Source organism: Lissotriton helveticus, chromosome 11, assembly GCF_964261635.1.
Source record: "Lissotriton helveticus chromosome 11, aLisHel1.1, whole genome shotgun sequence".
Lineage (NCBI taxonomy): Eukaryota > Metazoa > Chordata > Amphibia > Caudata > Salamandridae > Lissotriton > Lissotriton helveticus.
The window spans coordinates 1,031,940,140-1,031,955,602 of record NC_136072.1 but is presented as its reverse complement, the minus strand read 5'-3'; the positions used below and the strand labels follow the sequence as shown (position 1 = coordinate 1,031,955,602).

The window sequence follows — 15,463 nt, the reverse complement described above, 5'->3', positions numbered from 1 at the left end:
CATGAATTTTTAATCCTTGTCAAAGTAATATGACTCTTCCTCTCTGTGCAGATGGTGATGAAGACAAAAGAATACTCATCTATCTTTTAACAGTTGAGTTGCTCTTCTAGCAGCGGTGTTAAATGGATTTCTTGAATTAGAGGAATGGTCAGATTCTAATCTTTTAGACAAGAGGCAACAGCCCTGCTTTTTCATGAGTTGTTGAGACCATTTACATTATGAGATCTACTTTACAGCTGACCCAGGTAGAATTGCTATGCTTTCTATGTTTACCTGATCATCAGAGTACAACCTTCTTGAAATGTTTTTTTTACTTCTCCTATGCTAACCGCAACATATATTCTCCAATCCTTCCCCTTGTGCCTACTCATAATGCCCCTAAACCCTTCCTTTGAACTAATTCCTATAAATTGCCCACCCTTTGCTCAGATACTGGGTACATCCTCCCTCCCTCACACACGGAACCCTGAACACTTCCTTCCTAACAAGTTGCACCTAATAGCACAAGGTATGACCCTGAGATCCTGATAGTCCTTCCACTCTCAGCGTGAGCCCCAGTCTTTCCTCTCCCATCCCCTTACACCAGAACAATAAACAATCAGATATGTAGTGTTTTCTTCAACATTCTTTTAATGTTCTTTCACTTTTAAAGTTATGCACAGGATAGTCAAGAAATTATTTATTAAGACCCACTTGTGAAAATTCAAATCTTCCCTTGGGACAGAACTTTCAAGATTGACTGTTGGACCAACATGGCTTGAGCACCTGCCTCTCTTTGGGGTGCAATAATTTGCTTAAAATCATAGCTTATTTTAACAGAGTTAATTGTCCTGTCTTTCAAATTGATTATTAACCGTGAACTTTTCTTTGAAATTACATTCTTCAGAATAATTTCATTTATCCGAAAACCTTGCAAATTCACTCAAATGTTCTGAGGTTTTGCGCTGTGCTCCAATAAGTTAAATGGTTCTTCATGTGCTCAGTTGTATGATAAATCTCTCCTAAACTCAGTCAGGATAGGATTGTAAATCAGCTTCTTAATACATGTTATGACTGAGGAGCTGCTCTTACAATGGTCAGAAGTGCTCGCTTACTCTGGATCTTTGCAAGTTGTATAGATAGAGAGACTTGGGTCTCAATTTCAGTGTCAAACCTTCCACATCAGAAATTCTCTATTCTAATTCTTCCATTTATCTAAAAAAAAAATCTAGTTTGTTATCCATTTTTTCATTTTTGATTGAATGCAGCTGCAGTTGCATACTGCAAGATGTTATTCTCTGATTTTCCTATAGTGTGCTTTGTAAATGTCCTTGTTGAGAGATTTCATCATTGTACTTTTCCCAAGTGTTTTGCTGAGGACTCATTACAGCATTGTCCTCAGAGACACAGAGGTCTTTATATATTTGATATTTCTGTCGCACGCACCTAACCAAAGGCAGTGGAGTGATGTACCATGTCAAAAATCAAGAATAAAGGAAATGAATGAACAGGTAAGGGGTTTGTGGACTGTTAATGCATTGTGATGTAGTGTCCTTTACAGTGATGCAGAATCATCTCATTCTTGAATTACAGGAGCTTGTTTCAGTCTTAATAAAAACGAGGATGTTGTTCCAGATCCTGGTTGCATAGGTGAAAAAGTGCTGCTGGATTATTATTTCTTCTTTACGCTTCTTAGTCTGCAGTCTGATGGTGTCCTGGCTGCGGTTGTGCTGAGAACCGCCAGAGATGATTAACTTGTCTGCAAAATAAGCAGGGAGGCTGGTTTGATGCCTTTTTAAATGATACAGTTCGTTTTGAAGATGGTACAGGCCAGCAAACGGAACCAATGGAGTTCTATCACAATGGGGGTGATGTGATCATATTTCTTCAGGCCCTAAATGAAACGTGCGGTGATGTGCAGGATGCATTGAATTGGTGCCTGTATAGGGCCTGGGAGGACATTGAGCAAGGTCTTACATAATCCAGATACAAGAGTTCTAGGGCCTGAACAGCAGTTCTGAGGTTTCTTTCTGGGAGAAATTGCTTTGGAAGAAAGAGCTGGTACCAGTCTTTGTATTTTTATTTGTGTATTCCTTAACGTGGAGTTTGGTGTACATGCTGAATCCAATTGACTTGATATTAAGTGAAAGTTGGGTTTCAGAGCAGTCAAGGTTTTTTTTCTCTAAACTTTATTATTCTCCATTGCTCATTCAACAAGAACAGAAATTGAGCATGAATGATGCTCATTGACAGGGTAGTGTAGATCGCAGCACAATTGTTGAAAAGTACAGTAGATCATACCTATACAAGAACACTGTACACACGGCAAGGAATACATTCATCAGCTGTTTTAAAAAAAAACAGACATCAGTCCATTCAAAGGGTGTGATAGCGTAGCATTAGTGGGGTACATTTAGTCGTAGTTGTAGCATAGATCGCCCTTCACCAATAGCGTGTCTACAGTTGCTCAGTCCAGGTCATACAGATTTATATGCTCCTATCCATCACTAAGAAATTTCAAAACCTTCATAGTTCATGTCATTGGTACTGGTTCGTTCTGTTTCTTGTTTGTTGTTTTTGGCAAATAACAGGTATCCTGTTTTCTTTGGGTTGAGCTTCAGGTAGACATTGGATATCCAGTTTTGGATGATCTACAGGCAGTGTTTGAGGCAATGATGTCTAAGCAGAGGAGATTTTCAGGTAGTCTGGTTTATCATCTGTATATTGGTGAATCTCTATGTTCTCTGTGAGTAGGCCATCAAGCGACTCCATGAAGAGGTTTAAGATGACAAGAGACAGTGTTGAACCCTGGGGATTCCACAAGTGATAGGGATCTTTTGGGACCTAGAGGTGCCCATGTAAACAAACTGTTATCTGCCTGAAAGGTAGGAAGAGAACCAGATAGGGCATTGAAGTTGAATCCCATTCCAGACTCTGGAGTGCCATTAAAGGTAGCATGGTCAACTGTGACAAAGGCAGCTGAGAGGTCCAGTAATATCAGGAAGCAGGAGACCTATTCATCTGTGGTGAGTGGAAATGCAGTTTTCCCTTTTGGGGAGAGAATTATGGACTGCTGAGTCAGATTTAGGTTGAAGTTGTTAAGGCGGATCCATGAGCAAAGTCTTGGTGGCGTCAATTTGGAGTTGAAATTGTGCTGATAATGAAGTGGAAGTATTTAGTTTCTGCACAACCTTTTCGTTTCTGGTCATCGCAAGGTTTGAGCCAAGCTTCTCAATATAAGTTACAGGAGTTGCTCTGCTGCACCAGGATATAATTTACTATAAACATGAATTGGTTTACTAAGTGTACTGCACAGTACTGATTGTAATAGAACCAAAGTACTTTACTCCCTTAGCGCATGTACTTCAATATGATCATTTAACCCTAACATTTCTTTTTGAATATTTTCTGTTGCCTCATTTATATTTATAAGTACATCAAGATAAATGTAATTACATGTTACTGTGACAATAAGTAATGCACACCAGCTCTTTGTGTTGTTTCAGGATATCTTCTGTTTACATTTTGTGTTCATTTGGCATGATCTAGGCAATTATGTTGAGCGTCAGGTTCAGACATGGACAAAACAGTATCGAGCCACTGAAACACAGGTGATTCCAGCTATGGAGAGACTAATTAAATGGCTTCCTCTACATATTCCGGTGAGCCAGAAGACTTCTGTTGTGCACGGCGATTTCAGGTAACAAATATTTTTATTTTTATAAGATTCATTGATTTACTGCTTCCTTCAAGTGTAACTGAATGTCGCAGTAATTAATGCCATCCAAGTGTGTAAGATTTCAAGGAAGAGGCAGATTTACTATGGGCATCTCTCTGCTGTCTTAGTCCTTTATTATGGATACTTCTAATCACAGATTTCTTACTTATAGAACGTGACCTGGCAGTTTGGCTAGACTGCTGTTGGAGCAGGGTCAAGTCAGTCTAATTTGAATATGGTTGGGTTCAAACTAAGCTGGCATGATGTGCAAAATAATAGTGTACTGAGGTATGTCCTGTGTAATTACTAATGACTGAGATTAATTCAAGCATTCTATCCATCACTGTATATTTCAGTGTGATGCCCTAAGTGCGATGGGTATGTACAGACATGGTTCAGATGCTTACTGTCCCACTAGAACCAAGCTTCAACCTACTGACGAGGCCAAATTAGGATGAAACTGGTCCTTTGGTTGCTTGTGTTTCAGGTCAGGGAGGAACTGGACTAGCAGTTTGATCGGGACCGTTCCTATTGGAGCAGAGTCAAGAATGATTTGCATATGGCTGAGTTGGCGTGGGGTGAAAAATAACGGTGCCTGGGATGCGCCCCTGAGTAATTGTCAATGACTCGAGCAGTCCATCCATGACTTTTTTATATATTCCTGTTGGAATCCAATGTTGTTAATGGACCTGCACGAGGTGTGCTTTTGCTATTTGTGCTCAAGGCATGAGTCCAAGTTGTGCAATGGGTGTGCCCTTATGCATCTGAAGGTGCTCCAGGAACGTGACATGAATCTGTACATTGCCAAACATAGGGAGAACTCCCAGACCTCACGCACGTCCCACTCCAAGTTGAGGGTGTGGGGCACCCCCCGTTCTCTAACCAATCTTGTGACCGGTCTTCTTCGACATCAAAGTCATTTGGTAAGTTGAAGTCCAAATCGAAGAGGAAACATAAGAAGGTGAGGCAGGACTCAACCCCATTCTATCGCTCTCTATCTAAAGTGAAGCTGCAAGGGCGTCAAAGTGCCAGTCGATCTGTCTCCTGATCCCATCCCCAATCGAGCAGCTGATTCCAATGCGCCCGAGTTTCCTTGGTTATCGGTGATGCAGTAGCATGTCAAAGCTTTTAAAGCAGCAATGCTGCATATTTTTTGCACTCTTCTTTCTCTGGTTTGCCTTTGTCCCCCAGGGATACTCGAGGTTACCGCCGGTGGATCCATTCTCTGCGCCATCTGAGCCCATGGTACACATCTTGGGTTCCACTCTGATTCCAGTGCTGACGTCCCTTCTAGCTCACAGACCTGCACCTTTTCTCCTTTGATTGATGCCGGTCCTGACGTAGCTGGCATGCGGTACCCACTACAGTGTCCTGTCTTGCTTCACCTTTCTACTGATACAGAATCTCCCACACGTTGGCTCAAAACACACGGCGAAGCAGGACATAACACAACAACACCTAGAAAGGGTTTTATTTTACAAAATGCAAAGACTCCCTTTTTTGAATAAGGCTTGGGGTTTTATTTTACACAATGCTTTCTGACAGAAAGGCTTTCCCAGATGCCAAATGCACAACATTCAAATACACATAGAGATATATATTTATATGCATGCAATAATAACACACTTGGTAAATGCAACAGTTAAATGCATGAATAATACCATGAATAAACAAGCTGCAAATAATATGAGATAACACTGAAGCAAATATTATAGGATGTCCTGCAAGAGAATAAGAAAGATATATACACTGAATACATCAAATGATTACTTTGGATGTGCACCTCACTCATTCACACATCACGAAGAAAACACCTCAAATGATCAAAGCCACTGGCCAATCACTCAATCAATCATTTGTATAGTGCACTAATCACCAATGAGGGTCCAAAGGCGCTGAAGGGGGGGGGGGGGGGGGGGGGGGGTGCAGCTACTGCTCAAACAGCCAGGTCTTGAGACGTCTCCTAAAGGACAGCAGGTCCTCGGTCTGGCGCAGTTGGGTGGGGAGATTGATCCATGTCTTGGCAGCGAGGTAGGAGAATGATCTGCCGCTGGTGGTCATCCTGTGGATGCGTGGGACGGTGGCAAGGTCGGCGGAGCGAAGCTGGCGGTTCGGGGTGTAGAAGGTGAATCGTTTGTTGAGGTATGTTGGGCCGGCGTAGTGGAGTGCTTTGTGATCGTGGGTGAGGAGCTTGAAGGTGATCCTCTTGTTGACTGGGAGCCAGTGCAGCTTTCTCAGGTGGGCTGTGATGTGGGTGTGGCAGAGGATGTCGAGGATGAGGCGTGCAGAGGCGTTCTGTATGCATTGTAGTCTTTTGTGGAGTTTGGCCATGGTTCCTGCGTAGAGTGCGTTGCCATAGTCTAATCTGCTGCTGACGAGGGCCTGGTTGACCGTCCTTCTGGTTCCGGTGAGGATCCATCTGTAGAGCTTCCGAAGCATGCGGAGGGTGTTGAAGCAGGAGGATGAGACATGTGGACTTGCTGGGTCATTGAGAGTGATGAGTCCAGATGACTCCCCGGTTGCGTGCGTGATTGGTGGGTGTCGGTGCGGCTCCCAGGGCGGTTGGCCACCAGGAGTCGTCCCAGGCGGAGGGGGTGGAGCTCGTGGATGAGGACCTCTCTCTTGTCTGAGTTTAGCTTCAGGCTTTCATTCCTGCGTGGAGGTTGGTTTTGGCAGTGGCTGGGTCCTTGGTGAGTGAGAGGATCAGCTGGGTGTCGTCGGTGTAGGAGACGATGTTGAGGTTGTGCAATCGGACGATGTTGGCAAGCGGTGCCATGTAGAAGTTGAACAGGGTTGGGCTGATGGATGGTCCTTGGGGCACGCCGCAGATGATCTTGGTGGCTTCGGATCGGAATGGGGGCAGGCGGACCCTCTAGGTTCTGTCGATAAGGAAGGAGGTGATCCAGTCCAGGGCTTTGTTGCGGATCCCTGCGTCGTGGTGGCGTGTACGTAGGATGTGGTGGCAGACGGTGTCGAAGGGTCCTGATGTCATCAGTGGTGGCGATGAGGGCGGTTTTGGTGCTGTGGTTGCTGCCAAATTCGGATTGGGATGGGTCCAGGATGTTCTCTTTGAGGAAGCAGGTCACAATGGCAATAATCAAAACTCAACACTTCACCTGGTGCAAACACTGCATCTTAGCCCACTCCTGACCGGGGGATTAACACCTGGGGATAAGAGCCTCCGCAACCTGGGTTCTGCAATACTGAAGTACACGCGTCTGTCCCCATTCGGAATCCAAAGTTCTGGTTTCTAAGTCAACAACCCTCAGCTTTATAATTTCAGAACAACACTAGAAGGTTCACGAATCGTCCTCCCCGCACAAGGAAACTTACTAGGACTGGCCAGCTTCCAAGTAAGCATTCTATGGCAGGAAGAGGTTCCCACGTCCCCACTCCATTCTCGCATGTTTCACTCTTTATCTAGACTAAGCTTATAAAAGCCTTCCAGGGTACATTAAACAATCTCTCACAAAACAATGAATGTAATTAACCCAAACAAATTGCAAGTGTGGCTGTGCACGCAGATAAAGCTCAAGCCAGGCAGAGTCAGAATTCAGGATGACATGAGGCCCTGTCAAAGCCAATAGTAAGAACTTCATAATACTACCAATGTACAACACAATGGACATTTATGCACCACTGCTCATAACACTGCACGTCGAGACCAAAAAGTACACTCCACACCTCTCTCTCTCAAATGCTTTCAAATGCACATCCCGCACGTTCTGTTCTTGGCAAGGCTGTCCTTCTCCGTGACCGCTCCCACTGAAAGACTGCAAGATTACAAGAAAGAAACCTTTAAGAGAAACAAGGCATATGCAGGATGTTGTACATTCAGGCTAGGATAAAAACACACGCCAAAGTCAGTTAAAATAATGGTAGTCAAAGGTAATCACAGGGTGTCAGACCACAAGAGTGCCTCTAGCACTACATATCTGGAGCTGAATCCATCTCGACCCTGACTGAGGGTGCCCTCCGACTCCTCTCCAACGTACCCTGTTCCTGTACAGCCTAATTCATATAATATACTTCCACTTCTGCTGAGCTGTCCTTAGAAGCTCCACCTTCTTTTTGCTTCAGATCGTTACCAGAGTTGGCCATCCGAAGATGAAAGTGGTAATGATAGGGATAATTTACTCCCACATGGTGATGCTGAGAGTTTATACATGGATTTACAGGTAGTCATTGACCTCAATATTTCCTGTGATATGGGGTAGATTTCTCACCTTGGTCTAACATTGGAAGAGACTCTCATTATTCTGGTAATTCACTTTCCTACTGAGGTCCTGGCTTCTGTTGAAATTAAGACAACCACCTCTAGATACTACAACCTGAGCCTGTTTCCTCTGAGCCCTTACTACCATTCAATGAAGCCCTAACTGACACTCGGATGGACACTGGGTCTTAGCCTTGTTCTTTTTTTTTTTTTTTTTTTTTTTAAACCTTTATTTATTAGTTTTTAATCAACAATACAGTCAGATAGGTTACATTCATGCAAGATACAATCTCTTTACAATCTTATAGGTACATCTATATGAGCATGTGATCTGAGCGAATATAAAATACACTCGGGCCCCTTGTCACCACAATAGCATTCCCTCTGTACAAGTCCATACGCAGACATCGCAGGGGCTACCCAACAAATATTGCAGGCGAAGTAGATTAGCACTCCCCCATGGAATTTTCCAGACATCTTTTATAGTGCAGGGCAATATTCAGTGAAAAAGGTTCAGTGACGTACCAACTATGGCGCCATGAGCTATATCCATACGTGCGTTCTATCTATTCCCTTACACTTTGGCTGTCATCATCTGACTCTTCCTGTGGTGTTGCAATTGTCAGTAAATAAGCCTGTAGCGGACCCCAGATGTCTTTCGGCCTGCTGCGAGCAGGCAGCAGATCAGCATATATGTTGTGTTGATCCTGGCAGTAAAGTATGTCGTCTAGCCATTCCTTAAACTTCGGGGCCCTTCCCCTGCCCCACCGACATGCAACCCTCCTCTTCGCAAGCAGCAAGGCAATGTCTATAAACCTCCGAATGGGCTTAGGCACCTCCAATGTATATCCCAACAGCATGACTAGTGGGTCCCTGTTGATTGCCCCCTCTGACATGACCTGCAATGCATCGTGCACCTGGGACCAGTAGTCGTACACCCCAGGACACTCCCATGCCAGATGGATAAAACCCGCCCCCTCCGCATGGCATCGGTCACATCTATTAGTAGCCGCCAACTTAAACCTCAACTTCCGAACTGGCGTGTAATAAAATCGTTGTAGAAACTTATAATGAATGATTTTAAGCCTACAGCTAGAAGATATGCTGGCTGTGATGGCGCAACAATATTTCCATTGGTCCTCAGTGATCTCACTGCCTATATCCGAACTCCACGACTTGCGTGCCGGACTCTCCAGCCCGTCACGCTGTAGTCTGATATTATTGTACAATCGGGAAACAAGATGGCGGCCATCCGACAACAGCATGGCATGCAACGGTAAGACCACCTCCGGTTCATCCGGAAAGTGTAGCAATTCGTCCCTCAGCCCCTGTCTCAGTCTGATGTAATAAAATAGCTCTAAGGGAGTTGGTTGCACTTCTTGAAATTGTTTTTCCCGAGTACGGAACTGCCCGTTGATTAACAGGTCACCCCACGTGGCAACCTTAATACGCTTGCACATTAGTTGAAAACCCGTCTCCTGCAATAGCGATAAACGAGGGTGATATGTGAGTGGCATTACGGGGGAGTACAACGATTGAGTCTGAAGGACTTTCGCCACTCTGCCCCACGTGTGAACCGTGCATGTCACCATGTTGGGCGGCGTATCTATAACCTCCACCGTTCCCTGTATCATCCCGCTGAGTGGGAGAGGACGCACTATCCAGTCTTCCGCCGCTATTTGTGGCATAAAATGTGTAGGTTTCATCCAGTGATACGCGTATTGCGCTTGGGCACTTATATAATAGACCTCGAAGTCTGGCACATCAAAGCCACCCTTCTCGTACGGCTGCGTCAGAATGGCCCATCTCAACCGCGGCTGCTTACCCCCCCAAAACAGTCGAAGGAGTTCCGATCTCAACCGCTTGAAAAAATAGGCGCCAGGGTAATAAGGAATATTTTGAAATAAATATAAAAACCGCGGTAGCACCACCATCTTTATGAGTGACGCTCTGCCCGCCATAGATAGTGGTAACGACATCCATCGTGTGACGTCGTCAGTCAGTTTAGTGATAGCCACGCCATAATTAAGCCTAAGTGTCTCCTCCTTATTTAGCGATATCACAATACGCAGGTAGCGAAGATCAGAGTCACACCATTCAAGTGGGTAATCTAGCTGGAATTTTGTTACCGCACCCGTGAGTGGGAAGAAGTGCGATTTTTTTCCAGTTTATGTGTACTCCCGATAACCTCCCGAAGACTATAAATTCACGCAGGATAGGATTAAGGTTGAGCTGCGGGTCTTTCACGTATAGTGTAATGTCATCCGCGTATAACGACACTCCTATCTGACGCTGGAAACAGTTGAAAGCACTAATCTTATGCAACTGGCGAATCCGACATGCCAACGGTTGTATTGCTATAGCAAACAATAATGGGGAGAGAGGGCATGCCTGCCTGGTGCCTCTCGTTATAGGCACCTGGGCCGATAGGACTCCATTGATAATCACTCTAGCCACTGGTCTGGTATAAAGTAGCTCAACAAATATTTTGGGAAATCCCATCCTATGTAAGATAGCAAAAAGGTACTCCCATTCAACGGAGTCAAACGCTTTCGTTGCGTCGAGAAATATGGCAGGAACTGGGAGCTCCGGGGCTATAGTCGCAATCAGAGAGAACAGCGTACGAAGGTTATGGGTGGTGGCACGCCCTGGCACAAAACCAGCCTGGCTTGGCAGCACTATCTTAGTCATAATCAGCGATAATCTCGTTGCAAGTACTTTAGCAAGTATTTTTGCATCACAATTAATTAGAGATAGAGGCCTATAGGAGTCAGTGTCCATCGGAGCCTTACCTGGTTTCAACAAAGAAGTTATCGCTACCTCCCTCATTGATCCTGGCAATTCCACCACTTCTAAGGACTCCTCAAAAACTTCCTTTAGGACTGGTGCCATAATATCTATGTAACATTTATAGAACTTGGCGGGAAGCCCATCTAGGCCCGCCGCCTTTCAGTTACTCAGTGACATAATTGCATCCCTTATCTCATCCACTTCTAGCGGTGCACCGAGAAACGACCTGTGTACATCACTTAACCAACATAACGCAATGTCATCTAAAAAGCTCCCGAAGTCCACTCCCTCTGTTTGTTGTGAAGTATATAGCTGTCTGTAGTGAGTCAGAAACTCGTCCTGAATCTTCTACGTATCCTGACACCGTGTACCCTCTGGCGTAACAATCTCCAGTATATTTGTAATGAAACGTGGCTGCCTCGTGATTGCTGCAAGTACTTTACCCGGCCGCTCCCCTTCGCAGTATCTCCTCGCAGTCCAGTATTTCCCCCTGTATTTAACTTCTCTCGCTGCCTCTTCTTCATACTCTGAAAGCTTGTCCCTAAATTTCTTGTGTATCTCTGGATCTCCACCCCTTGCCATCTCAATTTCCAGCTCCCTCAATTCTCTGTCTAACTTCCCTATCGTCCTCTGGATGTCTCTCAACACTCCGCAGCTCTTAGATATACTAAACCCACGAATCGTTACCTTGAAAGCTTCCCACACCATTTCCACACTGTTTACCGAGCCCTTGTTTCTGGGAAAAAAAGCCTCTATGTCTTCTCCCAACTCTGTCTTGAATACCGTGTCTAGTAATACTGAGGAGAACAGTCTCCATGGGGGTCTCGCTTTATCATGTCCCGGCATAACCAATTGCATCAACACCGGGCAATGATCTGAGTACGTTCTGGGCAAATGTGTCACCTTTCCCAATCCTGTGCTTAGTTCCCGTGATACAAAGCAGTAGTCAAGCCGAGCCCATGTGTTCGCATGTGTTGTAAAATGTGTTCCCTCCCTATGTTCGGGGTGAGTAAACCGCCAACTATCCACTAAGCCAGCTTCCTCTATTATGCCCCGCAGTACATCCCTCGCTTACCTATTATACTGACCACAACCATCAGATCTATCCGCTCTAGGCACTAGTGCAACATTAAAATCCCCTCCCCAGATGATGTGTAGCATCTGTTCCCAGCACATGTCCCCAAAGTGTCGTGAAGAATTCCGGTGTGTCCACATTAGGAGCATAACAATTCACTATAACTACAGTATCAGTGCCCAATCTGCCCCACAGTATCACATAGCGCCCATCAGGATCCAGTATTTCCCCCAACATGTGCATTTTGAGTGATTTCTTGATTAGCACTGCAGTCCCTCTGGCATATGAGGAATACGAGGAAAATGTCCTAATTGTAGCCCACTTACTAGCAAACTTTGGTTCGGAGCGCGGGTGTATATGCGTCTCCTGCAATAAGGCTATTTGCACATTGTGCCTGTCTAAATATGCAATCACATTTCTACCCTTTCTGGCGTCATTGAGGCCTCTCACATTCCAGGATAACACCGATATTCAACTCTCTACGTTGTTCGCCATCATCCTTATGAAATACATCTTCAACATCTGCTCCTACTCGCCCAGACCACCGCCCATCCGCACCATAACACGACTTCCATTGCATATGAAATCTCACTTGTAACCTTATGTCACTGCAATCACACCCCGTGTCCCATCCCCCCACCCACTGACATCCCCCAACCATGTCAGCCATACCCCCCTCCCCCCCTCTCCCAACACGAACAGCAACCCATTCCCATATTAACTTGCATCCCTCCAATACTAAGGTCATGACAGTCTGCGTGTGGTTACGTCCCCGTTGACAGACCGCAGCTGTGGCTGTCCATCCCTTACCATCCATCATCCACACATTCCAATAAGGTCGAAAAAAGCCAGTCTGCAACTTCACCCACCAACAACCACTCATACTCAATGCAGTCATAGCACCACCTTCCCCAAGCCCGTCCACGTAGAACATGAACCACATCTGCAAGCAGATTCCCGCCCCTTCTCCCTCCCACTGAAGCATCCCCAACTCGCCAGCATCCATGTCCCTCCCCCAACCCTTCACCGCTAGCAAACAACCCAACAGCTGCAGTGTAAAAAACATTGTAGATGGGGTACTCCCTATTAGGGTCATCTGAGGTACACACAATGCCACCCCCTACTCCTCGCCCTTCGACCTGAACCACCGTCCTAGGGCATTATGAGGGAAGGGGATGGTGCCTGGCAGTCTTAGCCTTGTTCTTGCCCACCAGTCAACAAGCTGGTGGCCAGATGCCACAAGCCTGCTCCTGGTGAGCCAGATTTTCTTATGCAGCTTCTTACTCATTAGAGTTTGGTTATTCAAGCCTACATCATCAAGGTGAATCTTAATTTATTTAACACAACCCCCAGGTGTTTGGGAAATGGATGTTCTCCTTAGCCAACCGAGTCCTGAGGGCAGTAAATACATTATGCGTGTTAAGCTGATATATGCACACTCTATGGACATGGTCAGCATGATCTTGTACAGAGTTCCAAAAGTATTTAGGGCCTTCCTGGCTCAAACCATTTCGGCAAAAAAGTTGACTCTGCTCTAGAACACTTTAAGGTATTTTGGGCTACACCACATTCTCAGAGCCTCTCAACCCCTGCCAGACAGTTTCCCTATTAGTTCCACCCTTTTTGCGGTTACTCCAGAGTGGAGTACAGGCCATCCCACACCCACACTGCCTTCAAGCCAATCCTTCCACGGCAAAGGATTGGGATCTGGCAGACAACATGCAGGGTACCAGGGGCATTGCTCTTCCCAGTCCAAGCTGCCTTGGTTTTCCCTTAGTGGCTCTCTATCGCCCTATGGGGTTCAGATTGCAACACTATCTCCCAGTTTGACAGTCCATCACATCCTGCAGATGGGTCCTCCAGAACGTTCAGCAGGGCTACTCCATTCCATTCTGTTACGACCCACTGCAGCTTCCACTCACATCAGAGCATCTTTTAGAGGAGTACCTATCCATCTCACTAAAAGAAGTGCATGCTCATCTGTCCAAACGGGCCTTCAAGAGAGTTCCAGACCCAGAAATAGGGCTGGGTTGTTACTCCTGCTATATCCTCAGGGCAAAGAAGAATGGGGACTTTTGTCCTATTTTACATCTTCGCCCTCTAAATACCTGTGGAAGGACAAATTCAGAATACTCACACTGGCCCAGGTTCTGCTTATCCTGCATCCAGGTGACTGGATTGTAGCATTGTACCTGGAGGAAGTTTACTTTTTTAATGTACCCGCTATGCAGTACCATTGATGTTACCTGCAGTTCAAGGTTGGCCAAGAGCATTTTCAGTTTACAGTGCTCCCCAGTGACCTTACCCCAGTGCCTGTTCGCGATAGTGCTGGTTGCCACCCATCTTCAGAGACTGGGGGTACCAATTTTCCTATAACTTGATTACTTCCTGTTAAAGGTGGGCTTACCACAGTCAATCGTAGACCACCTCCAAAAGATGGTGTACCCCCTAACAACTTTGAGGTTCTGTATCAGGGACCCAAAGTCACACCTGACTCCGTCACAGAGACTTCCTTTTATAGGCGCTATCATGGACACAGTGCAGTTGAAGGCCTTTCCTCCATTGGATCGAGTGCTGGACATTCGGACAATGACCCCGATGTTTCAGCCTCAGGCCTGGATCTGGGTGAGAGCAGCTCTAAGACTTCTTGGCCCGTTAGCCTCATGTATATTTCTTGTCTTCTGCATCAGGTGGCATAGACAAGCTCTGTATTCTGATTTGAACTCTCAGTGGGCCCAGCACCAAGGAAACCTGCCCGACTGCAACTGGACCAGATGCAGACCCTCCTTCCCCCTTCCCCACCCAGAGCTGATGGTGGTGACTGATGCATCACTTCTGGGTTGGACAGGTCATGTGGGAGAGGTGGAGATCAGAGGACTCTGGTCTTTGACTCAAATCCAGCTTCATATCATTCTCTAGGAGTTGATGGCAATTCATCTGGTGTTGAAGGCCTTGCTACCCTCCATGAAGGGAAGACGAGTACAGGTTCTCAAAGACAAAAGCACAGCCATGTGGTACTGCAACAAGCAGGGTAAAGTGGGGGTCCCTGTTCCTGTGCCAGCAGGCTTTCCACAGTTGAGGGTGGCTGGAATGTCAGGGTATCGCCCTGATTGTGAACCACCAGATGGGATCCTTGAATGCACAGGCAAATAAGCTCATCCGGTAGTACCTGGTGGATCACAAATGGCAGCTGCACACTGAGGTGAGAAAGTGCAACTTAAGACAATCGAGAGAACCATGGCTAGATGTCTTTGCACCGATTGAGAATGTGCACTGTTCAAACTTGGAATTCCAAGACATGCTTTTCCTAAAAGATGCATTTTGGCTGGAGTGTCCCACTTCTGGATGAACTTCAGTTGCAGCAAAGGGCAAGGTTCTACACCCGAACCTGAAATTTCCACCACCATGCGTGATTTGCTAACTGAAGTTGTGAATGTCATCCTGACTGCAGAGTGCCCTTCCACAAAGCAATTTATGCCTGGTGTTGGGAAAAATTTGTGGGCTGCCGTAGGGTCCGCAAGACAGTGCCTTTGCCAGCCAAACTGTTAGCTATTTTGTTATTCATTTTGCTTTGGCCCAGCAAAGCCTTTCAGTGGACACCCTTAAATGTTTTTTAAACCACCTTTTGTAATGGATTTTCTCAAAGGTTTGATATACATGTTCCCTTCCAGACCGTGTGCAGTGC

The 15,463-nt window shown here is 45.8% G+C and overlaps 1 protein-coding gene across 4 annotated transcripts in view; it reads left to right on the top strand.

Moving 5' to 3' along the window:
* Positions 1 to 15,463, top strand: part of ACAD10 (acyl-CoA dehydrogenase family member 10) — a 524,903-nt gene that overhangs the window by 362,913 nt on the left and 146,527 nt on the right. For all 4 annotated transcript variants that reach the window (XM_078667441.1, XM_078667438.1, XM_078667440.1 and 1 more), the window contains one exon: positions 3,529 to 3,679. In XM_078667441.1, the coding sequence (XP_078523567.1) occupies positions 3,529 to 3,679 (151 nt within the window). The remainder of the gene's footprint in view (positions 1 to 3,528; positions 3,680 to 15,463) is intronic.